General features: G+C 41.4%; 1 protein-coding gene and 1 pseudogene across 1 annotated transcript in view; one reads left to right on the top strand and one right to left on the bottom strand.

Annotated features, from left to right (window-relative positions):
- The window catches only part of CSGALNACT1 (chondroitin sulfate N-acetylgalactosaminyltransferase 1), a 157,201-nt gene that overhangs the window by 53,647 nt on the left and 76,091 nt on the right, over positions 1–27,463 (bottom strand). Inside the window, exon 3 of the mRNA XM_011373077.2 lies at positions 24,030–24,958. Coding sequence (XP_011371379.1) covers positions 24,030–24,663 — 634 coding nt within the window. The 5' untranslated portion in view covers positions 24,664–24,958. The remainder of the gene's footprint in view (positions 1–24,029; positions 24,959–27,463) is intronic.
- On the top strand, positions 5,652–6,572 carry LOC105300705 (annotated as a pseudogene).

Raw genomic sequence — 27,463 nt, 5'->3', positions numbered from 1 at the left:
ATAATCCATGGGTCAAAGAGAGGGTCTCAAAGAAAATTTTAAAAATATACTTTCAACTAAATAGTTAACTTGCTATATAAGGTTGTTAAATATAGAAGAGTTGATATTGTAGGACATCTGGCCAAGGACAATTATTTTAAAACCACCGACTTTAAGTCATTTTTCTGACAGTGATACACAGGTCTGTTATCTGCTAAGCCATTCATGACAATAAAAGTATGAGTAAGTGTGCTTGAACATTCTAGAGCAGTGCCTGGCACATTATAGGCGCTCAGTAAATATTTGTTGAATGAATCAGTGTAGACTGGGAATCAGTAGAGAGCACAGAATCTAGAGCCAGAGTGCATGGGGTCAACTTCCAGCTGCGTAATCTTGGGCAAGCGACTGAATTTTTCTTTGCCTCTGCGTCCTTACTCATAAAATACGAATGACTGTAATAAAAGACCTATGTCATAAGATTATTGTTAGGATTGAGGTGCATATATAGCACTTAATGCACAAAGTATTTTAGGCACTCAATAAGTGTTAGCTAGCATATTTGGGGGTATGGGAAGAAAAATTTCAGTCCCTCCTCCCAAAGAAGGTTATATACTCATTGAAGAAGGGCAAAAATTGCCCTTATATCTTCCACAAAGAGTATCACAATTTCTAGGGACCAGCCCCCTGAAACAGGCAAAGGTGTGAGAACTATTGCTTTAAGGCTATCCTAGCTCTAGATCTTGTGATTCCTTCAAAGCAGTGATTCGCAGCCATGGCTGCACATTGGAACCACCTGGAGAGCTTTCAAAACACTGACGCCCAGGCCCCACCCCCAGAGATTCTGATTTCATTAGTCTGTATTGCAGCCTGGACTGCTCCAAGAGATTGTAATGTGCAGCCAAGGTTGGAAAGCACCGCTTTCAGGAACATGATTTCAATGCTTCCACAATCCAGTGGTTCCCAAATGGAGGTGAAGTCATTCACAGGCAGTTAAGTGTCATTGATACTCTTCAGAACGATTCTAGAAGTTAAGTAATGGCAAAAATAACGCCTCCCCTTTCTCCAACACTGAATTGCTCCATTACTCTAAACTGCATCGCTAAAGGAGCATCAATGTTGCAGAGGCCTAATGTGACAGAGGTTTTTATCCCTTACAGTCCTAATAATCAAATGAAACTGGAGCGCACAACATTAAAATCAGAAGAGCTTCTAGCCCTCTGTGCTTGTTACTCTCCTTAAAATGACCTTTACGTACACTGTGCAGCTTTGCCATGTGTGTAACAGTAATCTTAGTGATCCCTGGTTTTCCCTGGTATATAAAATCCATTTCAGGTTAGGGTTTGGATGGTGGACGTTTCTATAAGAACGTGGAGAAGAAATACTGGGAGCACGAGAAAATCGTGAACGCCTGAAAAACAGCTTATATGATGGTGTTATAGACATGGAATGCAAAGAGAAAAACCCAAATGGTAAATGGTCTTGTGAGCAGCTGCTGTCATGAGATGTGGGTTATTATGACGTGAAGAGATGGAATTGGGAAAAGATATGAGAAAATATTATACTTCGTGATAGGAACCCATCTGAAAGACTTGTGTAAAGGTCATCCTCTGGGTTGGGAACCTCATCCATTCCGATGAAGATGGTGGTCATCACAGCTGTCACTGTGATAAGACACTTCAGGGGCCTTTGTATGCGAATCTATTCTCCAGGTACGCCATGGGGAAAGGTCTCAGAGAACTGGAGGACTCAATCCATGGTGAGAACCAGAGTTCTCAAAGTGTCATTTGTGGGCCAGTGGCCCAAGTGTCCTGCAGACTGGCCTTTGATTTTATCGATGTTAATAATTTCATATAGCTGATTTCTTCTTCTTTTCCTTCCATTATTTTCACATATAAAATCTGCATACTTCATGCTTCATCAATTATATCTTATTCTCCTTCACATGCTTGTGACGTCTAAACTATAGAAGTTGAGGCTTAAGAAGAAATCTGTTGCCACACAAAAGGAATACAGTTTAAAAGGTGTAAGAAGTGCTGTAATAACCAGGCAGATATCCAGAATTAAGAGACATTTGTGCAGATACTGATATAGAAAATATGAACAGTTAGTATTTCTCATTAAGTACCCTCAGAAGCTGTGAGATTTATCAAGGACCTGAGGGAGAGCCACGTTTCTTGACTTAGGTTTCAAAGATGCCTGTCCATGAATCACACTAAATGCCTATCTTCAGGAAAGAACTTCTCCCTGCACGCTGAGATTCTTAAAGAACCAGAGTGATATAAACAATGGGATGACAGATACCTCTTTGTAGCAGAGCCTAATGGAAAAATTCTCACTGTGGTAGGTAGGTTTATTTTCAGTTTGAATTATATATAACTACATCAATGCATATTTCAGTTGCCTCCTCCTTACATTCCAATTAGGAATCAAGTAGTGTATTTTATACAAACCTAGCAAAGTGCACAGATGCTGAAGCATCACTGGGAATCTCTAATTCTCTGAATAATCTAATGAGCTGGAGTATCTAGAGCTGAAGAGTAAAATGTGTATCTATAAAAAGGGGCTCATTTCTCTTCTCGTTTCACATCCCCAGCAAGCTTACCCCAGCAGTGAGTTATCTGTGAGATTAGGAACAACACTGACAGCACTGGGAGGAGAAAGGAGAGATCTTAATTCTCCTTAAATAGTGACACTGAAGTTTTCACACAGCGTCAAGCGCAGGCAGGATCAATGCATTCCACCCCTGCTCACTGTGCTCCGGTCTCATATGCTCGTGAGGGATGCTAGGTCTGTGCACTTGGCAAGTTCCCCTGTATCTCATCACCTCCCTGCACATGCACCTAAAATATTCCCTATTGCTGGAAATATCAAGTTAAAATTCTTGTTCCAAGTTTTAAAGGCTATCGTTAATCAGACACTAGCCTTATAATGCAATAGATTCTCATGTGAGGCTGATAAAATTACAATTACTCTCTACGGTCACATCTTTCTCCTGCGCGGCCTTGTTGACCACTACTCTGGGCTGCTGGACCCCTCTGTGCCCTGATGCTTGCCCTCACAGTCCGCCCCACACTCCCAGTCGGCACCTTTCTACTCACGGTCCTGCTTTTATCTTCTTGCATTTACGTTTCATTTTCCCAACTAGAGTAGGGATTTTATCTTATTTTTAAATCTTTGCTAAATCCCAGCAGCTAACAAATGGGTAGGCACTTAGCAGGACCTCAATAAACACATGTGGACAGGCGTGACCTCAAGAGTTGCAATGTAGTTGGGGATATAACATCACAGGTCTCTAGCTAACTACCCTGCCGAGGACTTTAGCAAGGCTATCCAAGCTCCCTTTGACCCCCAAATCACAGCACAAGATAATACCCAAGTGGACTTTAGGACCACCTAGGGGGAGAGAGTACAAAACTGGGGATGCAAATGCATTCTATAGTAAAAATTCATTTCTATATCCTCAACACATGGCACAGTAGCTGGAGCATAGAAAGTGCTCAGCACAGGTGATTATATATGTATTGCATCACTAGACCACTGATGTCCCAATAGCAATTCAGAGTCTAAATCAACAAACGTGTATCAACCCACTTTTTATGCGCAAAGCTAAAAACTATGGAGATAAACGATATTTTCTCAGGGACAAAACAATATTTTCTCTTCCTAAGTAAAATATTTTTAACACAACTAGAAGTATTCGAAATAATTTTTAAGGGTATCAAAATGCTGGCAGGAGTGGTGGGGATATTTTCTATGCACTATAGCTACCTGGTCAGACAGAGACAAACACATGCATTCACATGTGAGCTCTTTCCCATATGGCTTATGTCTCTCTCCTTAAGTACACACACACACACACACACACACAGCCACCCCTGAATACACACACACAAATCTCAGGATAGCTGCTGCTCTATTTTTTTCCTCTCCTTCACTGCTAAGCATCTAGATCAGCACTGTCAAATACAATTTTCTGCCATGATGGAAATATTCTCAATCTGTGTTCCCAAATGGATCCTGGGACCGGAAAATGTGGCTAGTGAAAGTGAGGAACAGAATTTATAATGTTATATCATTTTAATTAATTTTAATTTCAAATAGTGAGTGGCTACCATGCTGGACAGAGCAGTTCTAGATCACGTTGTCTATACCCAAGGACTCCGCTTCCTCTCCTTCCTTTCCTCAACCCACGACAATCTTGAATCTGCCCTGCCGCACCACTAAAAATGTTCTCACCAACCCAGCAACCACTGATTCCCACTGTCAGTTACATAGGGGGTCTACCTTCAAGAACAAATTATGTGTGTTAAAGAATCTATTATCAGAATATCTTTCTTATAATTTTCTCAGAAAAACAAGCTTCAGGCATCTGAAAGACATCAGCAACTTGCAAAACACACCCTTGTTCTTCCGCTAACACACTCTCTCTCTTTCTCACTCTCCTCCTCTCTTCCCACCCTCCCTCCCCAGACTCTTCCCATCTCTGTCAACAGCAATGTACCCTTCTAGTTACTCAGGCTAAAGTCCCCAGAGTCACTTCTAACTCCTCTCTTTCTCCCATCAATCTATTAGCAAATCATGTTGGTTCTATCCTCAAAATGTGCCCTGAGTCCAATTGCTGCTAACCACCACTGTCACCATCTTGGTCCAAGCCACTATCTGCTATTTGTTTTCTGTGACAGCCACCTAATGGTCTCCTCATTTTTACCCTATCTCCTTACAGTCTACCTCAACACAGCAGCCAAAATAATCCTTTTAAAATGCGAGTCAGATCATGTTACCCTTCTGCTTAACACCAGCCAAGGTCTTCTCCACTCAGTGTGGGTAAAAGCCAAAGTCCCCACAATGGTCCACAGGAAGGGCCCTCCCCTCTCTGACTTGATCTCCTGCTCTCCACTCTCTCGCCCACTCTGCCCCGGCACGCTGGCCCCAGCATGGCACAGCCAGCGCACCAGCTGCTCCTTCTCTCTGGAACCCTCTTCCTCCAGATGTATGAATGACTTGCTCCCTCACCTTCAAGTTTCTGTTAACTGTCATCTTCTCAACAAGGTCTAGTCTGTCTTATTTAAGACTGTAGTATTCTCCCCAGCAGCCCCCACTCTCCTTAAACTCCTTTATTTTTTCCCCCTTTTCTCATACTACATAATTTGCTTATTACAGTTTCTGTTTATCTTCTTCTCTAACTAGAATATATACTTCACGAGCTGGGCTTTGTGTCTGGGTTTTCACTTCTGGATCCCCAATGTCTGGGACAGTGCCTGGCACTTAGGGGGTGCTCAATAATGCCATTGAATGAATGGGAACTAAAAATGCTATCTACTATTTAATGCCTGTATGAATGGGTCTCAGGATTTACTACATGTCCTCCTAGGAAGCCAGGCAAAGAGAAATCCTTTAACCATTATTTTGGGGGAAGAAAGGTAACCTACATTCAAATGCTAACTCACACTTTTATTGGATGCTTCCCTTCTGAAGAATTGCTTCCATTTTTTCTCAAGTTGACAATTCTAAAGGGCTTAAATTTTATTCCTGAGAGCTTGTGCCTTAACACTTACTCATGTTCTGCCTCAGAGACTCATCTATCATGTTAACATTTAAAAAAGAAAAAACACTATGAAATCAAGTAGGTCCTAAAACACAGTCATGCTTTAAAAAGACAAACAATTTGCTCTTTCCCATCTTGCATGATGGCGGGTGAAAAAGCTGACAAGCTGGACTCTAAGGAGAAGAAGCCTGAAGCCAAGAAGGCTAATGCCGGTGGCAAGGTTAAGAAGGGTAACCTCAAGGCCAAAACGCCTAAGAAGGGGAAACCCCACTACAGCCGGAACCCTCTCCTGGTCAGAGGAATTGGCAGGTATTCCCAATAGGCCATGTATTCCAGAAACACCATGTACAAGAGGAAGTATTCAACAGCTAATCTAAGATCGAAAAGAAAAAGGAGGAGAAGGTTCTGGCTACTGTCACAAAACCAATTGGAGGTGACAAGAATGTGGCACCTGAGTGGTTAAACTTCACAAAATACCTAGATATTATCCTACTGAAGATGTGCATCGAAAGCTGTTGAGCCATGGCAAGAAACCCTTCGGTCGGCATTCGAGAAAACTTCAGGTCACTCCCGGGACCATTCTGATCATCCTCACTTGGCATCACAGAGGCAAGAGGATGGTTTTCCTGAAGAAGCTGAGCAGTGGCTTGCTACTTGTGACCGGACTTCTGTCCCTCAATCGAGTTCCTCTGTGTAGAACTCACAGAAATTTGTCATTGCCACCTCCACCAAAATTGACATCAGTGGTGTGAAAATCCCCAAACATCTCACTGACACTTACTTCAAGAATAAGAAGCTACGCAAGCCCAGATACCAGGGATCTTCAACATAGAGAAAGAGAAATACAAGATCACAGAGCAGCGCAAAGTTGATCGGAAAGCTGTAGTCTTGCAGATTCTGCCAAAAATCAAAGCCGTCCCTCAGCTCCAGGGCTACCTCTGCTCTGTGTTTGCTCTCACAAATGGTATTTATCCTCACAAACTAGTGTTCTGAGTTTATGATGAAGAACCTAAATGCCTGATCTGTTAAAAAAAAAAAAAAAGACAAATGGTTTCACATAAGACAACCAACACAGAAAAGAGATTAGCAGTTTACCTCCCAGTAGTAGCTGTGGTGTCCAGAAATAAAAGGATGAGTTTCTTTTCCTTCTGCTCTTGCTTAGTCAAACCGATGCCAGAACCAAAGAGCACCGGGTGCCCTGTCTCTACAACAGGGATGTTTCAGACACACAGCCCACTGTGGAGGGGTGCTCATGTCAACCCCGAGCAGAGTCTTCACCACGTGCAAAGTGCAAAGCAAATGAGCCCTGAGCCAGAGAAACAAGAATCTAGTAGCAATTAACAGGATGAATGGAAAGTCGATAAGAATAATGGGTAAAACTTCAGATAAGAATAACGGTCAAGCTTTGAAAGACTCAGCTGCTCATAAACCCCAATAAGTGAGAAGCCACAACACTAACACATTTGCCTGCAGCTTCAGCTAAGGGGCTGAGCGCATGTCTGCTGTTCACAGTAGTTCTCAGTCCAGAAGTATCTTTTCAAATGCCAACTGTGCTATCCTGCTTATGCCATCCATCTCCTAACAGGATTCTCATTAGGAAAAAATTGTAGGAATCATGAAATCATGGCATTCTCTAGCCAAAGAAGGCCCAGGGTTTTAGAATGGAATACAGCAGCCCAAAGAAAGAAATGAAGAACAAAAACTTACCTTCCAAGGCATGCTGAAATGAATGTGAATAAATATTGATATCAAATCTCAGATTGAAAATTCTCCACATCATACACTTTCTAAGAGGCGCCCTGTCACTTCAACTGATACTGTATGCACAAAAATTATGATTAATATACTACAGACATTTTAAATATGACGACTCATAACCATAAAATTAACATTGAGTTAAGATCACAATTCTGACTTTGTGAAGAAAACTTCTAAAAGCTTCTTCACTGAAAAACTTATAATTATGCTTATATTAAATGATATTTTGGAGATGAGCCAGGAAAGGGAAATGAATCTGCTGCTATCTCAGTGGTGTCTTCAAGAAAATCGACTGTAATTCAGGAGGGTATGAGGAGCCGGGGAAGGAAGAAGTCTGAAAACTTTCTGGGGCTATAAAAATGCTTTCCCCAGGCCTATCAACAAATAACGAAAACAGTAATAATAATTATTCATATTGATTGTGCCAGGCACTGCTATAAAAGCATTATGTGTATTAACCCATAGATTCCTTGCAATAACCCCATGAGGTGTTAATAATGTCCATTTTACAAACAGAGAAAGTGAGGGTCAGAGGGGTTAAGCACCCTACCTACCTGACACAATTAGTTAAAATGGTTCAACTGAGATTTAAATCCAGGCAGCATGACTCCAAAGCCAAATTTATGAAAGAGGACAGCACAAGGATGGGATTGTCTCATAAACGTTCCTCACTGTGAGATAAGAGAAAATATATATTGGTCTCTGTCTTCAGGTCTTGGCACAGAGCTCCCAAAATGCTTGTAACTTCCTAAGTAATAAGAGTACTAAGAGCATCTTTTGTTTTAATATTTGGTCTTTGCTCCCAGTTCCTGAAACTCTTGTAACTTCCTGGGTGATAGAAGTGTCTTTTGCTTAGCTAAGGCAACTCTGGGTGGGCTCCTGAATGAGAGCTGGTCATAAGAAAGACCCAGCCAGGATTAGAAGTTTGGAATTCTCAGCCCCACCCTCCATTTTCTTGAGAAAGGAAAAGAGCTGAACATGGACTTAGTGATTGATCATGCCTGCTTGCTGAAGCCTCCATAAAATCCCAAAAGGATGTGTGGTTCGGGGAGTTTCTGCGCCCCTTCCCACATACCTTGCCCTGTGGATCTTTTCCATCTAGATGTTCACCTATATCTTTTATTATATCTTTTTATAATAAGCCACTAATCTAGTAAGTAAAATGTTTCTCTGAGTTCTGTGAACTGCTCTAGAAAATTAATCGAACCCCAAGAGGGGGTTATTGGAACCTCCAATCTATAGCTGGACAATCAAAAGTGCAGGTGATAACCTAGACTCGTGATGGCAGCTGAAGTGGGCAGAGAGAGTTTTGTGGGACTGGGCCCCGAACCTGCAGAGTCTGATGCTATCTCTAGGTAGACAGTGTCAGAATTGGATAGAATTATAGGACACCCAGCTGGTGTCAGAGAAGTGCTTGTTGGATGTGTGGGGAGCCCCACCCCCCAATACACACGCATTGAAAGAAAAATGAGTGAGGTCTGCACCGTGAAGTGTCTTATCCTGCATTTTTACTGGCTCCCTTGACAATACCATCTTCCCTTATCCCTAGTAAACACAGTTAGTGGAGTATGTATCTCCAATTTTAAATTAAAAACAAAAACAAAATTCTCCTTCCATCTTTTTGCTGGGAACCTTTTACCTTGGGAAGCCAAGCTGAACTGCTCTCTATCAGCTGTGATGGTTCATGTGCACACATTTATTTTCCAGCCCCACGAGTTTTAAGCGGGGCCTCTGTCCACAACATGAATGGCACAAACTGAAGCGAAATTCTGCTCCAAATTCAGAAAATGACCAATTGCTTCCACAGACTAATTACCACAGGAGCCAGCTGCCTTCACAGATCATCTGTTCACTTGATGTCCCCAAAATATCTCTAACTTCTGGGGTTCGAGGATGAGAGCCAACGCCGTTTAGAAGCCAGTTCTGATCAATAGCCCTGCTCTTCCATCCGACTTTCCAGCTCGTCTTTAAATAGCACATGGAACACTACTAATTTAGGCATTCTAAATATATGGCACATAATACAGACCAAGCTACAGATGGAAGGCCTCGTACGAGAGGCTGCTGAGCTCACACTAGTTTTCACAAACTGACTGCGAAACATATTTTGGGGAAAGAAAGGAAAAGGAAGAGACAGGCTAAAAAAAAAAAAAAAAAGGCACTGTTGACAGTAGGGTCCTTTTCAAAGAGAAGGAAGAAGAGATGTTTTGCTCTCTTTCTTCCTGACATTTGAAACTCCTATCCCTCAGAGGAGGGCTTTTAAAAACTTAGAAAGCAGTGTAAGATGCCACAGGAAAAGGACTCAGACAGAGAGCACCAGAGCTGTTGGTTATTTGAACACAGGTTCTACCTAACTGTTGTTTGGGGCCATAAGGACCCAGAGCCACCATCCTTCAGAGCTCCTCGTGCCCACTTGGAGCTTTATGTTGAGTTGTTCCCTTCAGCCTGGATACCTGCAATCAATCATGATGAAGGCAAGAGTAGAACTCGGGGCAAGAGAAGTTGTGTTCCAACCTTACGAGAGGCTGATAATCACTTTCCTAAAAAAAAAAAAAAAAGACAAAAAACACCAAAAAACCCTCACCTCTGCAGGCATACTGCCTCTGCCAGTCTTCTTATATTTGGGATTAAGATTGGTCAAGACTGAGAAAGTGACCAACAAATTTTTTTTCTTCTTGATTCTCCAGACGGACCAGGAAGCAGGAAGAAAGTGTACTAATACCATCACCTGGAATTCTGTGTCTGTTTCAACCACCAGACTTTGTCACTTTGAGAAGGTCAAACATAGTTTCTCTTTTAATCATGTCAACATGATTCAAGCATTGTTATATCTTTTTGCAAAATATAAGAATAACAGATTTTCAAAGTAGAATGTCTGGAAAACAGCATTGCCTATAATTCCACCACTGAGGAATAAAAACATAAATGCTTCGATATAGTATTTTCATCCTCTCAATCTTTTTTCTCAAAGATAGATGTAAACTTTATCATTATTTTCACAACTGAAATTATGGTTTTGCTACAGCATAGGCTTTGCCCCATTTTACTTGAGAGTTACTGAATAAATGGTTTTCAATTGCTATACAATGTTACACTATGTAGATACTACATGATTTTTCCAGTTTCCAATTGTCAGACATTTGGGATGTTTCTACTTATTGGCTATTATAAATACTTCTATGATGAACATTCTTAATATAAATATTCATGAGCATTTCTGAGAATAAGTTTTCAGAAATGATAATGCTGGGAAAAGGCATGAACATTTTATAGGCTCTTGCTACAAATTACTTTACACAATGGTTATACTAACCTACACTCTCATTACTCAGTATAAATGTTCATTTCACCTCACTCTCACCAATGTCTTATTATTTTTTAAATGTTGGCAATTTAATATTCTACTTTTAACTTTTATTTATTTCTCACTTTTTCATATGTATAGCAGACACTCATATCTCTTCTTTTGTGATCTGTTCATATCTTTTGCCCATTTACCTTTCATGATGTTTGTTTACATTTAGGTTTAAGTAAGTACTTGTATCACGCTCATTATATCTTTAACCAAATGAAGTCTTTTTTAGATTTCACTCTTAGCATTTCATCTGTGGTTCTCCGTTGTTCAATAATCTGCAAAGGACATACATGACTGATTCTGAATAAATTTGGTACCTAACTGGAGGGTACTAAAACATACTTTTATATCCATACACTTTATGTGAGGCTATACAGTCTGTGCTTATTCATGAATTCCAGTGCAATTTAGTTTGTGGGTAGAGGTTACAGAGATTAATGATTTCATTAAACATGGAGCAAAGGCTGAAGTATACTGTGTACTATTAACAAACTCTATTTACTTATTGACCATAAACATATTCATATTTTGAGGAGGTTCAGCTATGAGCTTGAAAATGAGTAACGTGTTTATAAACTATCACCTTAAAGGAACATTGGTAACTTCTAAGAATCCTTTAGAAAATGTCTAGAAATTCATAGGATTTAAATAACAAAATATTAACTACATGAGAATCATGAAAGCTCCTTTTCAGAGAAGTACACAGTCCTTATCCTGAGATCAACCAACACACCCTTGGGCTGTGGATGACATGCAGTAAACATTCAATAAACGTCTGGGTGATAAATCCTGTAGGCTCTTCAGGTTCCAGCACACTACTCCTGATCTCCTGATTCAGATCTAACCTCCTGCCTGTTTCTTGGTGTCTAGTTAAACCCCAAAACTCTAGCCATGTCCAGCCCCCTAAACTCTGTCATCTGCTGGAGCCGGCCTGCTAAGCGGTGCCAAGCCTTGCCGATGTCGGGCCTGATGCCCCTGTCTGACTTGGTTTTGCCCCAAAGGCTTTCATGGTAATGGCATATTCTACTTCAACACCAGCCGGAGGCCCAGCTGTGTTTTGGTCTCAGAGCTGTTCCATCCTGCCAGCCCAGTAACAGCCACCCGCCCAGCAATGGCATACTTGCTTTTAGTTATTATGCTTAAATGTTTACCCTCAAACTAATGATAGCATGTTTGGAAAATTATTTCCAAATTGGAAATTCATTTTCAAGGCAATCAGTTGACTGTGGTCAGAAACATGTAAACAGAGATGCTTCATATTTCTGTCTGTTGAATTAATCTTATAGTAAAAAACAAGATTTAGGTCTTTCTTCTTTCAGCCTCTGCCCCAGCTCCCCTGCCTAGTGTCTGCCCATATTTGTGTCTTACATAAGAAGGATATGATTTAGCACTTACATAAGTGAGAAGGAGATTTGACATCAATAAACACTAGAGCTGCCTTAAATTCTTTTTTGAAAAAGCCATGATATAAATAAATATGCTCATAGTAGCTTATTCATTAAATACTCCTGAGAAACGTCTATGGAAAACCTTAGGAGTCTACGGTTAGACCTAAAGAATTACCGTCTCCTGAACAAATTCAGCATCCCTCCTATCCTCCTATCCCACTGCCATAGCCTCAGTTCAGGAGCCTTCATCACCTAACTATTTTTAAAGTCTTTTCATTAGTCTCCCAGCCTTTGTTTTTTTTGGTTGTTGTTTTTTTTTTTGTGGACAGAGTTTATGTCATATTTATTTTTATTTATTTATACATGGCTTTATTGCGATATGATTCACAAACTAAACAATTTTCTATTTTTAAGTATCCAAGCCAACTTCCAATAATCTACTTTCTGTCTCTACAGATTTGCCTGTTCTGGACATTTCACATAAATCGAATTATACAATATGTGATCTTTTATATCTGGATTCTTTCACTCAACATAATGTTTTCAAGGGACATCTAAGCTGTAGTGTGTATCAGCACTTTGTTTCTTTCTATGGTGAATAATTCTCCATCATACGTACATGTCACATTGTGTTTATCGATCCCTCCACTGATGGTCATTTGAATTGTTTCCACCATTAGGCCATTGTGGACAATGCTACTTAAACATTTGTGTACAACTTTTTGTGTGAGTATATGTTCTCGTTTCTCTTGGGTGTATAACTAGGAGTAGAGCTGTTTGGTCATAAAGTAACTCTATGTTTAACATTTCGTTTAATGTTTTGTCCTATAGGATAAACTAGAAACCCTTAGACGGACGGCATATAAAGCCTTTGATAATTTCTGACCATGCCACTTTACAGCTAACTCTCTCTCCCTTGTACTACTCATTTAAGGCATAGCTCTGTTCTGTCACTGTCTATGTACATGTGTGTCCCTTCTACTGGGCTCTGGAGCTTATGAGGGAGCAGGGACTTTGTACATAACTATGTCCATCCCCAGCACTGACAATGCCTATTACACAGGGCACGGCCAATGAACGAACAGACCACTGATTATCCATATCTTTAAAAATCTCAAAGCATAAGTCTCATTGTTTCCCACTACCCATCTATTCCTACATTTAACAAGCTATGTAGTTTCAAGTAGTTCTTGACCTAATTAGCTCCTCCTGCAATTAAATTTCCTCTTGGCTGTTCTCTACCATCAGTATCCTCCCTACCAAAAACCTCCACATGAATTGTATTTTCCATATCAATTGATAAACCAAATAGAACTCTCCAAGGTTGGAAAGGTCTATTCCTTCCCTTCACTTATATCCACAGTAAAACCCAGAGGCTGGGGGCAGAGGAGAGCCAGGTAGGATTCGGTGAGCATTTACACAATGGAGCCTCTCTCCTTGGTGCTTATCCTTCTCCCACCTCAGCTCTTACAGGTCCTAATATGAAAATAAAGTTATCTGGTCAAAGAGCTTAGCAGACTGTTCACTCTAAAGAACAAGCTCACATCTCTCTATGAATGTCGACTTCTGATCAACAACCTCGATGGAAACAGATGGAGAGAGAGGAAAGACGCTTCACAGACCCTGTCTCTTGCTTACAGTCAAGATAATCTCAGCACTGCCATCCATCTGCTCCCTCTCTCTGGGTAAATCAGATGGATTCCGACTTGCGGTGCAGAGAAACGCTGGCTGCGCTACAGCGGCATTTACACTGCAAAGGAAATACAGGGAGGTCGTCCTCTGTTTACAGATGGGTTGTGTTACAGCATTTATCTGTGACTCAGAAGGCACAGAAACGAGGTAATCTGTTGTGGTGAAGTCCTCAGACCAGCCCACAAAAACCTCTTTAACCCACTATGTGCCTACCGTACAGCATTTATAATACTATATATAAATCGATCCAAGCACCTAATTGTGAAATCCATTCACGGTTATAATTTCAAAAGTCCAAAAGACATTTTGAATGGGAGAAAGGGCTATTCCTCACCTGGCTCCTTAGGGCACAGGCACCAGACCATGGGGATGGGTGCAGGAAAGGAAGGAAGCAAAGATGACTGCCTGGGACAGGGCCCCAGAGGAAGAAGCACAACAGAATTAGAAGGGTGTGCATAGCCTCCTGGAATTGTGAAGTATTGGCTTTGCTTCCCAACCAAGGGTTTGTGTAGGGTGAGGAAAGAGATGGGCAGCAGGTATAAACACTTCAGCCACACTTCGGGCCTGCAGGGGCAGGGGAAATGCAGGAAAAAGTGGATATTTGAGGTGGAAATAAAATATTACCTTTTCCCCCTCTTTCTCCAACCCTTTTAAGTCCCCTAATCCAGTGAACATGGGACTTGTATCAACACTGGCATCAGAGATTCTAGGTAGATTACAGTGAAAGGAAGAAAGGGATGGAAAATAATTACCCCAAATTCTGGCAATGAGGAAGATGGGATGGCTCAACACCCCTAGTTGGGGGAAGTATGCTTGTAAATTATAAATTGTCAAAATAAGAATAAATTTACTTTTTATGATAATACAACATTTGAGTGAAGAAATCCAAGTGTCCAACACTTCAATGTTAAAACTTAAAGAAAGAATAGAGATATAGGACAAGGTGGGGTTTTAGTCAACAACCCCATTTCTTTGATTCATGGCTACAGAAGAGAAATTATGGGGTTTGAGGTTTTCACTGAAAATAAATCTAACAATGGACTTCCAGATTTGGGATGTTGCCACAACATTCCCACTCACGAGTAAAATCAATGCAGTTCCATTCTTTTAAACTGTTGAATTGTGCATGATAGTTGAAACTAGATTGTGAGAAGAGATTATTGATTTGTAGAGAAATGGAAGGACACAATGTAATCAATAGGTTTTAAATTATTACTTTAAAAAGTGGTTTCGCACTTCTGTATCCACTCCAGGATATAATGAGCTTGAAGGAGCATCACTTAACAACAAAAGAGAGACTGACTAATTTCAAATGCAAGACTTTTTTGAACTTAATGGAGAAGTGAGGTCACCGTATAAACAGCTGGCCCAAAATCTGAGATGAGACAGGAGCCTGCACAGAGAAAAGAGACATGCGCACTAGCTTCCCGGGATAGATGCAAGTGGACACTGATAAGAAGTAGTTCACAAAATGATGAGGGCCGAGTGCAAACTGGCAGGACAGGGAAGACACTGGAGTTCCAAAAAGTAAAGAAGTCTGGACTCTCCTGCAGGCTCTTTCTCCAGGAACCTCATTGGGTACTTGCAGAAAAATCAGAAAGAGCCTTAAGTAAGTGTCCATGCAGTGCAGGCCCAGGGAAGGTGGCCAGCAGCCATGCGGGGGCAGGGGGTGGAAGGTGGGAGGTGGGGGGAGGGGGAGGTTAGGTGTCAAGAAACTCCTCCCAGACATTCCTCTCCTGTCTTCCCCTATAGAATGAACACCTTATTGGTGGGGAAAGGGCAGCAAACATCCTCACTTTTAGGGAACTAGTGACAAATCACTGCAGCTGGGGGAAAGGAGGAATGAAAAAGCCTTATTCCTGGGGGTGGAACAGGAAAACTCCCCAAGATCCAGTGACATGGTACCGGCATAGGACTGAATTTTAATCAGAACATCAGAGAGGGCCCAACCCCCCACTGCCTTGCGGAGCTAAGCCAACAAGCTTGAACGACAAGTCACAGCAGAACTGCTGGGATGGGACAGGAGAGAAACACAGGAAGTCCTCAGAGGGGCAGTGCAAATGGAAGCCCTAAACTGCAGGGCTGAGCAGACAGCTCTCAGGTAAAAAGACCTCTACCTTAAACACAAGGTATTACTAAAGGAATATAAAGTTTGGAGTGTACTGAGGGTAACCATAACAACAAAGCTTAAACCCAGCCCAACCTCTGACTAGATTAACTCGCCCTTGCATACACAGAAACACTAAAAACCTAAGAGAAAGAAAAAAGTGCCATTTCCTGGCATAAACGTTGTTTATCTGAGTTTCCACCAGCTACACACAATGTCTGGTTTTCAACAAAAATTGTGAGGCATAGGAAAAGGCAAGAAAAAAAAATCCAAGACACAAAACAATTATTAGAAACAGACTCACATATGACACAGATGCTGGTATGACCTGACAGGGAATTTAAAATAACTATGATGAATATATTAAAGGCTGTAGTGGAAGAAGTGGACAACATGTGTAGTCAGATGGGTAACTCCAGCAGAGAGATGGAAATTATAAGAATCAAATGGAAGTGCTAGAAATGAAAAATGCAGTAACAGAGATAAAGAATGCCTTGGAATGGGCTTATCAGTAGCCTTCCCTCTGCTAAGAAAATAATCAGTTACCTTGAGGGAGGTCAATAAAAGTTACCCAAACTGAACCACAAAGAGAAAAAAAGTAAAGACAAAGAAACAAGACATCCAAGACCTGTGAGACAATATCAAGCAGTGTGACATACACATAATTGGAATTCTGGCAAAAGAGAGAAGGAATGGGGCACAGAAATATTTAAAGATATATTGGCTCAGAATTTCGCAAAATCCATGACGGATACCAAACCACAGATCTAAGAAGTTCAGAGAACACCGAGTAGGAGAGATTCAAAAACAAAACAGAATAAAGCCTGAGCATAATTTAGTTAATAGTATTGCACTAAGGTTATCTTCTTAGTTTAGATCATTGTACCATGATTAGGTAAAATGTTGACATTATAGAAAGTTGAGTGAAGGGTACACAGGAACTCTCTGTGCTATTTTTGCAATCCTTCTAAAATATTTGAAAATAAATTTTTAAAGTGGTTTCAGTATTAGGTACTACATTGAGAACGTACTAGTAACACCCAGGACAGAGAATGAAAATAACTTTCTTAAGAAGCTACTCTCCACACCCACTTACTCCCGACTCCTGACATTTGTGTTCTTGATGTTGAAGTAAATCAGATTTGCAGTCTGTTCCAGGAACAAAATACCACCATTCATGGTATTAATATCTTCCAATCCAAATAATTAATTTACAATGGAACTTTAAGAGCAGAGATTTATAAGGTAAGCACTGTACACACCTCGGATAGAAATTACTTGAAACTTTTCTTCCAAAAGGTTTCAAGTAATTTCTTTTATACACATTGATTGTGCAGTATATGCAATGGGTACAGAAGCTGAAAGCTGAATGCAATAAGGATCCGGCCCACTGGGAGTACACTGTAGACAAGGAGCGATAAGAGGGTAGGGAGGCCAGGGACCTCTGTGTGCTGGCAGGCGGACCTAGGTGGAGTGAGACTCCCCTAAGGCTCACTTAGCTGGTTCCCAAATGGGAAAGATAGGTATGAAGGCTATGCAATTAATGAATAAGAAAATCTACTGTGTACAGATTACTGGCTTAATCTAAATGAAGAGCTATAAACCTAGATGGGGACTGAGAAGTGCCCTCAAGCACAGTACACTATGGGAAGAATGAGAGAGAACTTCCAGCCGGAAGAATAGGAAAAGATTTCAGATAAGGACGTCTCAGCTCACTGCCTCCTGGGAAGAAAGTGCCTTCTAACTACAGATGCAGACAATTTCTGTGAGCTGAATTTCTATATCCAGCTCTGAGAGTCCTTGTGAGCTACATTCCTAGTGACTCTTGGGTTCTGCTTGCTGGTTCAACTGGTCTCCACCCTAACCCTACATCCCAGTCCTGTTCCTGAGTCATTTGGCTTTCTGGTACCACACCCTCTGCTGCCAATCTATTCCCTACCTCATTCCCTCCCCAGTAACCCCTTCTCACCTTTCAAGACTGGCTCAGGTCCCACCTCCTTGAGTGTCTTCCCTGACCATCTAGCCACCAAGCCTAACAAAACCAAGAGTCAGCTTCCCTTTCTGAACCCTCAATCACTCAGAGTTTTTTCTCCCCACATAGTAATCAGGTCCTTTGGTCTTGAGACCTGGCTTTATCCTCCTCTCCCAGCCCCCAAAACAGCTGGGGACATTCTGCACAGATAGCAGATGTCTCATCCACACATGCTGATTAGCCCTGGTGCCAAACCTCATCATCCATGACCCTAACAGGACAAACTAGGGGCACGGTTAAAAAACTACAGATCCTTTTTCTAAACACCAGCTCCTACCCAACAGGGCCGAACAGGCTGAAGTCCAAGCAGCAGCCCAGCCACACCACCGGGGTGCACCACTCATGAGAAGGTGGCCCCTTGCCTGCCTATCTTCCCCCACCCCTCCCACGGCCGCAGAGCGCATGGCCTTCCAATTTGCACGAGGCCCTGCTCAGTCTCCATTGAGCCTTTGATCATTCCTCCTGCTAAATCCAAATTCTTCCATCCTGGGCAATTCAGAACAGTACAAGTGTTCTCTTAAAGTATATTTTTAATAGGAAACAGAAGGCAGGAAGAAGAGTGATAGCCTCAAGGATTTAAAAAAATCCTATGGGAACAAAATTGCTTTGAATGAGTACAGCAAACACTAATAAGATCTTCATAAGCAAAGTCAGACCTGCCAGCTTCTGCAGTCTTGCAACAAAATATTCTGTATACATAGGTGTGTGTGAAACACAGGTTCCATGTGTTCCAGCCCATCAAAGGTGTCAGCACAGGTGTCAGGACTGCACAGTTAATCTAATCCTTCCTCTCTTTACCTTTCCCTCCTGTCCTATCAATCTTGGAGGTAGGAATGCCTACCTAGTTTGCAGGGCTTGGTGCAAAATGACAGCGTAGGGTCCCTTGTTCAAAAATTATTAAGAATTTCAAAATTTTCTGCGACAGTAGAGCAATTATTCTAGCTCTTCTCTTCATCTTGACAGAGGGCTGGGTTCCTGCCCACTGTCAAAAATCCAAGGCTGGGTGACTTTCTTTCTTACTATCACCACGGGAGGAATTCACTCTACAGAGCATAGCCTCAAACCATTTATTTGCATGTAAGCCTCTTATCTCTGATTTTGGAAAAACAAGCATTTCTCCCTCCTCAAAGAAACTTAAAGCATCATCAAACAAATGAAATTTGTGGGAGGAAGTAGGATAGAGGGGACAGGGTGAGGTCACAGAGGAAACTAGTATCACACAGGCCTTCTTAGAACTTAATGGTAAACCAAAGCGTTAGTGCCCGTGCACAGTGCACAATGCAGCGAGGGATGCTCAGAAGGGCTGTCCAATTTCTAATGCCCTCGCTTCCCTGGAGATGCTGGCTGAGAACTGAGGCCCAACGCAGCACCTAAAGTCCTTTTGCTTTCTTGCCTGCTAGTTAGTCTCCCAAACCACTTTCTCTTCTGCCCCCCAACAGAGGTTGGACCCACTCACTGTGCAGAATCCCCACTCTCCCTTGCTTCTGCACCAAGACCTCCAGGTACCCCCAAATGCCCCAAAATGCATCTGAATGCCTGCCTAACCTTTTCAAAGTCACAAAGTTGCTGACAAAGAAACACATCACTGAACTGCAAGCTGAGAGGAACTGGATTTCACTTGTTTAAAAAAGCTTTAGCAAAGTGGTCACAGGGTATCTCTTAGAGGTTATTGAGACACAAACAATGGAAGTCAAATACTCAGTATCTTCATGCCTTGCCTTAGCTCCTCAGAAAGCATGAGGGCTTGGTTGTAGAGTACAGGAGGTTGAGATTACTATGTAGGCAGCTACTAAGGTTTTGTAGCTGTTTCTATATCCTCTTGTTTTAAAATACATCACAGTGTGCCCTCAAAACCTTCACCTTCCTAAGGATCACAGCTTGGCTCCATCTTGCTCCAAAATCAAGTTGTGGATGAAAAAGAAAAAGAGGCCACATAGTAAACCTGACAAGTTCAGGGGAAGCCTGCGTGATGGGCCTTACAAACTCAGAGACCAAAAGTAACCACACAGAATGGTCTGAACATAAAAATTCCTAAGTAAAAGCGGGTAACGGTGGGTAGTCACCGCAGGGCCTGTAGCTTTCTTGACAAAGGTCGATCTTTACCTTAAGTGAGCCTGTCTATTGTCTTTTTGCACTAAGATAACAGACCCTTGTAATGTCAGAGTAATCCCCTTTTTCCGGACCCCTCAGGGTACAACTCACTGGGCACCAGAGCACAGACCACAGAACCCCTCATTGTTATCTTAGTCCCCAAATACCATCTCGATGTGCTTTAAATGTTAATTATTAACTATCCTGAGCTAAACTGTTGTATGGAATGACATGAAATTTATGTCCAAGCGCTCTATTTACAAGTTTAAAATCAAAGCCAAAAGTAGTGCCACTCAGTCTGTATATCCCATACTGAAGAGATAACTAAACCACAAACATAAAGAATGATTTTTTGTTTACTTGAGATAAACAGGCATCCTAAGGCACAGGATCTGATCACGTTTTTCCTACTTTAACTTCTTTTTCCCAGATGGTTGTAAAAAAAATTGTGCAAGAATCTAACACAAAAATCAGTGCCAAGGAAACATCTGGGGAAAGCAAAAAGGAGGCAAATGTTGTTCCTTCTGTGTTTTAGAGATAGATAAGAATTAAATCAATACAGATAATAAGTTAGATAGTCATCAATGTGGTATTCCCCCTCTGCAAGCGTCACAAAATTGTGGAAAGTGGCCAGAGTCTGACCAGAATTCTTCCTTTCATAAAGGAGGATCCCAAAAGACAGACAAGGATAGACAGCATGTTCTGAGTGGCAGAGTGGGTGGCAGCGCATCCCTCAGGGGTGGTTGTTTGGCAAAGATAATAAGAAATCAGAGCAGCACTTTGGCAGAAGGTTGGGGCTGCATAAGGCTTTGGAGAACATCAAGGTGCAGTCTTAATGTAGGTAGGAGGCAAGAGAATTAAATGCTAAGAAAGCCACAATCAGACTGCAATATGCTGATCAGCCCTGCAGCCAGGCCAGGAGGACACCTGCAGAACAAAGGAAGATTTCTGCTGGGATTGCTACAGCCCATTCCCCACACCTGCGAAGGGGAAACAGGAACCAAGAGTCATTCCCTGTGGCTAAAACCATGGGGAACCTAAAGATTAAAGACTGGGAACTGCCAGCAGGCCTTTCACTCTACATATTCTTAACTTCACGCTACATACCTCACTGTATTCCATATCAAAGGAAATGAGTTAACAAAGTCTTTTAAACTGTAACTCACAGGTTCTAAAGAATGACATATAAACTGAATTCCCTGAACACTCAGGGACCCTCTCAGTGCCTTTACTCTGTCTCTCTCTCTCACTGTCCCTCTCACCTTCTGCCTCTGAGACTCTACACTCCGTCTGTGGAGTGTTACCCTTTTCTAATAAACTTTCTTTTTGACTCTAACTTTGGCATGTGTGTTGAATTCTTTCTACTCTCTGCCAGAGGACCCTCTTCTCTCCGTGCAGGTCTCCCCACCACCACCACCACCACCACCACCACCACCCCACCCTGCCTTGGGGAAATTTGTCCTGTCCTGCATCAGTTTCTTCTTGACAGGTGAGGAATCTGAGTCTCAAGGAGCTTAAGAGTCTTTGTCAAAGTCATATAGATCCCCACCCTGTCATCATGCCGCCTGCCTCACAGCTAGCTTTAAGTTTTACATAACTATTTCCATCTTTTAACACAAAGAATCTCCGCCATTATCCTACTAGTTCAGGGTTCAGCAAATCTGTTGCCCTTGTGTAGAACTCAGAGTCTGGAACACTTCCCACTTGTAACTTACAAATTTCTCATGGACTTCTACTAAATTGCTCCAACTTTTGGACTACTGACCCCCAAACACAAAATCAATCTCTCTAAGGTTACATTTAGGAACCCAAACAAATTCTTTTAAAGATATACTTCACCCTTATATGGTCCCATCACTTGCTTTAACTCGTTATAGAAAACAGATTTCTAATCAGGCCCTTTCTACTTCCTTTCTTTCTCCTTAACCAGGTATAGATCCAACATTCATGAACCAGGATTGAAAAGATCCTCAAATGTAATTCAGTCCCACTGCCTGTCTGAGGCCGTGATCATGAATTATAACCAGTTGGCCAAGTAGCCGTCAGTTGATGACAGATTCTTACAGAGACAGGAGTCCCACTTTGCTCTGAAACATCACTATTTGAAAGTTATTCCTTATGCTGAATTTATCTCTGCCTTCCTGCAGCTTCCTCTGACTAGTAGAATCTTTCATAGTGCCCCATTTCTCAAGAATATAAAAGATTGTCTTCACGATCTTTTGTGACAAGAATGGAAAAATGAAATAAACTGTGCTTCTTAAGACAGTCAAATATGTATAAATATATTTAAAGAGTGTATGCCTATTTACTCATCATATGAAACCAGCTGACTAGACCTCCACCAAATTTGAAAGGTCTGTGTGGATTGATCTGCCTCAAAACACAGGCTGTATGCAGCTCATGAAAGCCACACTGTGCAGCTATGATTAGAGTGCCTCTGACAGGAAGTCAGTCATATCTCAGGGCAAATAAACTCAGAGACAGGAGGCCTGTGTCACTCTGATTGAGAATGACAGGCCTTACATATATTAAGATACTGCATACAGAAAAGCAGAGATTTTGAATGTAAACGCAGATTAAAAACCACAAAGGTGAACATCCCAAATCGCAGGTGTTGATTTGTAATCAAGTTCTTTAGAAATTGCTTTGTATGTGGGCAGCTCTGCAGCAGACTCCAGGGGCAGTGGCAACTAGGATTTGTTTTTTTAAGGATGTTTAATGATTTTCCCTGGGGGCTAGCTAGTGAGCTAATATATGTGGAAATGTTCCATAAACTCCAAAGTACTATAAAATCTGATGCTGCATCATCATGATATTTTGAACTCTTACTGAGTGCTCACCATGTGCTTATATTTGCTAGCTGCCGAATGTGCTAGGCATTTTTAATATCTCACATAAATGAGTAAAAAAAAAACAAAAACCTGAGACCAAAAGCTTGAGCTTGTAAAAGATTTATTTACCTGGCTCTAGGTATATGAAAAATGATACTATAGCAAAATTGCATGATTTTATAGTTCATATATAAAGTGGAAAAAAATCACAAGACAGGAAAGTGTCCAAAGAAAACAGGCATAAATAGCAGCAAGAAGGTTTTTGATACGACTAAAGAGAGTTATGTCTTGCTTGTAGGCTGATGAGATGGTGGTTATAGCACCAAAGTAGGGAGGGAGTGGAGTAATGGGGACGCAGCTACATGTCTAGGAAGTTGATTAGATTCTATCCAGAAACAGGGAGAAGAACTGGATGCCCTCAAAGGTACTTCCTGTCCCCAATTATTAGCTGAGTTTTGAACCAGTACCATTGAGAAAATTGATAAAAAGAAGATACTAATGAGTCAGTCTTCTAAGAAACTAGCCAAGGCTGCTTTCTTCTAAAGTTAGACGCCGTCAAATACAAATTAATACTAGGTCGTGCTATGCCTACAAAAAAAGCTGAGCCATTCATCTTACTAGGTTTCATGTACTCTGATAATCTGTACAATATACCCTAGTGGTTAAAGACATGGACTCTGAAATCAGACTTCCTAGGTTGAAAGCATGGCTCTGTCACTTGCTAACTGAGCAACCTTAGGTGAACCTCCACTTCTTTATTCCCTATTGGAGTCATTATGAGGAAAAGATGAATTAGTAAATGTAAAGTTCCTAGAACAATGTCTGGCAAGTATAAGTGTTTGCCATTATTCTCCCGTTCGTGGGCCTGATAATTGGGCAAAGTGCCTGCGATATGGGAGAAATTAAAATTACCTATCATACTCTGTTTGGGTTTCAAAGTTTAATGTTTACAACTTTTTTAAAAATTTTATTTCTTTTTTTTAAACGAAAGCAAGAAGTTCTACTTTCTTCTACCAGGAAAAAATTAATCTGTCTACTCAACGATTGCGGTTTCCACGAGAAAGTAAGTGGAAACAGATGTTTCTGAAATATAAAAATCCATGCTATATACCTTAGGTGTCACTCACATGAAACTTTCTACCAGTCATCCCCAGAGCCAACTGCCAGCCTCCTGAAGCTATGACCTGCCTGGGTGCCTGGACCCAGATGCCTTTTCCTCTCCTTTCCACCCCAATTCACAAATTTGCCAACCTTCTATGAAATCCGAGGCCACGTAAGGACGTTGATTCGGGCTGTTCTCCGCAGGGCTGTTCAGGGTCTCCAAGGCTGATTCAATAGCTTCCACCAACTCGTCCCGCTTGTCTTTCCTCACAGGTTTCTCTTCAGGATGGCGGGTCAGACCCATCTCCAACTGGTACACTTTCTGCAGGGTGAAACTATCGAAAGGCACTGCGGCATACTCGGTGGCCAGCTTGACACCGGCGTGCACCTCTGCCTTGTCCACCTGGGAGTGCAAGAAGGCCAGCAGGTCAGCCTGGGTTTTCTCAGGAGGGCCCCGGTCGGGCCCAAGGCCCACGGCATCACTGGCATGATACTGTGCACTCTTGAGCTGCTCGCTCCTCTCCTGCAGCTCCTCCTTGAGCTGCGCTATCTGCCTCTTGAGGCTGCTGATGTAGTTGCGGTGCTGCTCCTCCCACTCCTGCAGGACAGCCTGGTACCCTTCTTTCCCTGTGGGACTGTTGGCCCTGGGCAGCCCCAGCTGCTCCTCGTTGCCTTTCGGAGTGCAGGCCAACATGTAGAGGACGGAGATGGCACAGCAGAGAAGCACAAGCAAAACCACCACCCGAGAGATCCACGCCAGCAGCCCCCGACGAACCATCATCATTCAAGAATGAGCCATGCGTCCAGAACTGGCGACATCCCAGAATGCCAGGGCCCCACGGAAGGGTTTCCCTGGACTAGACTACAGGAAGCATGCGTCTGGGACCCCCTGAGCTGCTTTCATCCATGTCTTTCTACAATGTGTCTTGTCCCTTGGAGTCAACCACCATGTAGAGAAGTTTTCCTACTTCTAAAGGATGGTCTTCTAGGAAGAAGTAACAAGTTAGCTGCAACCTCCAAGTGGTCACATTCATACCCATCATAGCCTTCCAGATGTGCAGAGGACGACAACAGAGGACCTGGGAAGAGATCAAATGACAATAATACTTAAGATAATAACACTCTTAAGTTCACCATGGCAATCAATATTCAATAGACTACCCATGAGGTTTATGGAAAATGCCTGTAACAGTGATTAAATGTTGTTAAACGTCTGTAAATCTGAATGCAAATATGCATTTGCAGATTAACGCACATAAAGAACAAAGAATACAGAAAAAAAGATTGGAAAGAAGTATGGCAAAATATGAATTCTCTTTGGGTAGAAGGATTAATGGTGACTTTTCTGCTTCTTCTATTTTTCTGTATCTTATACATTTTCCACAATGGCATATATTATTTTGATGGGAAAAAAAACAAAACTTTAATGACATTGAGATTGCAGACAAGGGCTTCTCCAGCCAGGGCCTGCCCAGCAAGAGCGGCTGCAAAATGTGAGGTCTGCATGGGCTCACCTGTGTGCCCTCATTCAGAACAAGGCTAAAAGCTGGCTCTAAATTGTCATTAAGCTTACTGATGGGGAAGCAGCCGGAGGTTCAAATACGCAAGTAATAAATGCGGGTGATGTGGATGACAACATATTCAGAAGGAATCAGCGAACAGTTGTTCCAGCCAACTCTCCAATTCTGCTTGCAGTCAGGAGATGATGAGTTTACCATAGAAAGGGATGGGGTTGAGATCAGAACAGAGACCATAAATACTGTCTTATCAGGACTCAAATCCCAGGCATGTCTCTGCTCCAGCCTCTAGGAGGAATTCTGTGTCCTGAGCACCCATCAGGAACACCCAGTCAGATCTCAGGGTCTTTCATTCGAATGCATGCTCTACACCTCAACTCCAAACCCCTATTACAAAGAAGTCCACCTGACTTGCCTTTCCTGCTTCCCCAGGCATCCTTCCTCCCTCCCTCCACCCATCACGGACATCCCCACAGCACACTGCTTCTTCAGTGCTCGCCCTTCATTAATCCCCTTCTCTCCTTTCCCCCTACCCGTCTGAGCCAGAAAAAAGGAAAGAATGATAAATGAAAAATAGATCAAATAAAATTTCTCGTTTAGAGAGATTTTTATAAAAACTTCCTAGATATACCTTTTTTCAATCACTTCTCTTAAAAACAAGCTTCTTAAGGGTACTGTGGCCTGGTCTTTTTATAAAAATTTGACATTTTCAAACAACCACATGATAACTAAATTATTCTTTACACTCGACTCAAAAATCTAGACTCTGGGCCAATAATCATCTCATTTACTGGTGATATGCCCCATTTACTGACTGAAAGAAGGACTTCAGTCAGTTAGAAGCTTTAAGACCCCTGGGAAAAGAGAGCTGTTCCTTTTAGCTTTCTCTCAAAGCTGATAACATAGTAAACAATAAAGACTCATTGGCCATATAAGTTTTCACCTGCTGTCAACCATGGCCTCACATACAAGTTCCTTTTCTATTACTCTGGTAATATGCTTCTTACAATTATCATTATGTTATCAAAATAGTTTATTTTTTAACTTTCCTTAAAAATTCAACACATAACGTTCTCTCCACTATTTCCCTTGGCCTGGGAATTCTCTCTCCTATAATTTAGAACAATACACAGTTATTAGTGCTAAGTTTAAAGTGTATGTTTTGCCCTGGAAGCTTTTTCTGTCTGATGAAAATCTTGGGATTTGTGTAATTACTATAATTCTGTGATTAAAAACATCTCAGCTTTGGTATTCAGGCACCTTGCTGTTTTTAATGAAATCTTACAGATGAACCCATTATATCCAAGTATTAAATTACCAGTGAAGACATGTTATCACATTTTCTGCCACTTTAAAGACTTTTGCTTTAAATGAGTTGTCATTAAAGACAAAATAAGCAAATCAAAATAACAAAAAATGGAACATTCAATGCAATTTATTGTGCTGCGGAAACAAAGTACATAATCTTTCTAACAGATTTCTTTAATGGACTAATTGTCACATTTGCATAATAAATTGAAATTATGTTGGTTAATTGAAGCCATGTATTAAAGCTACAGCTAAAGAAACTTAAAACTGAACAATAATTATTTTGTTCTGTAAGTCTCTTTAAAGTCTAGTCTGGCTTTTGAAATTCACTAATATAAATTTCAAAGTTATTTATTCCATTCTCTGGGATGTATAGGAAAAAAAAATAGATCTTAGGGAGAAACAACTTTTAAAAGAAATAATAATAAAAAGCCAAAAAAACTATTGCCGAGAAGTAATACTGAATTTCTCTTTTTAAATGTCAGGAGCAGATAAGGTATCTAAGAAACAAAACTCTGCATCCTTTAATAGACAAAATATTTTCTAATGATTCTAGCAATCTAATCTATATTCTGTAATCAAATCTGCAATCAAAATAGTAACAACTGGCCAAACTATAGAGGCTAGAAGTATCTGCATGCTGAAATCAGGAGCTTTACCCTTCAGATTCTTGCTTTTATAGAGACTTTGAATTTTTTATTTGGCAGAACAGAACATCATTCTTAAGAGCAGATGGTACTTTACCAGCTCTACCACATA

The sequence above is a fragment of the Pteropus vampyrus genome, unplaced genomic scaffold, assembly GCF_000151845.1.
Source record: "Pteropus vampyrus isolate Shadow unplaced genomic scaffold, Pvam_2.0 Scaffold8, whole genome shotgun sequence".
Taxonomy (NCBI): Eukaryota; Metazoa; Chordata; class Mammalia; order Chiroptera; family Pteropodidae; genus Pteropus; species Pteropus vampyrus.
Note: the sequence above shows the minus strand (reverse complement) of the source record. Positions and strands in the feature narration are given on the sequence as shown.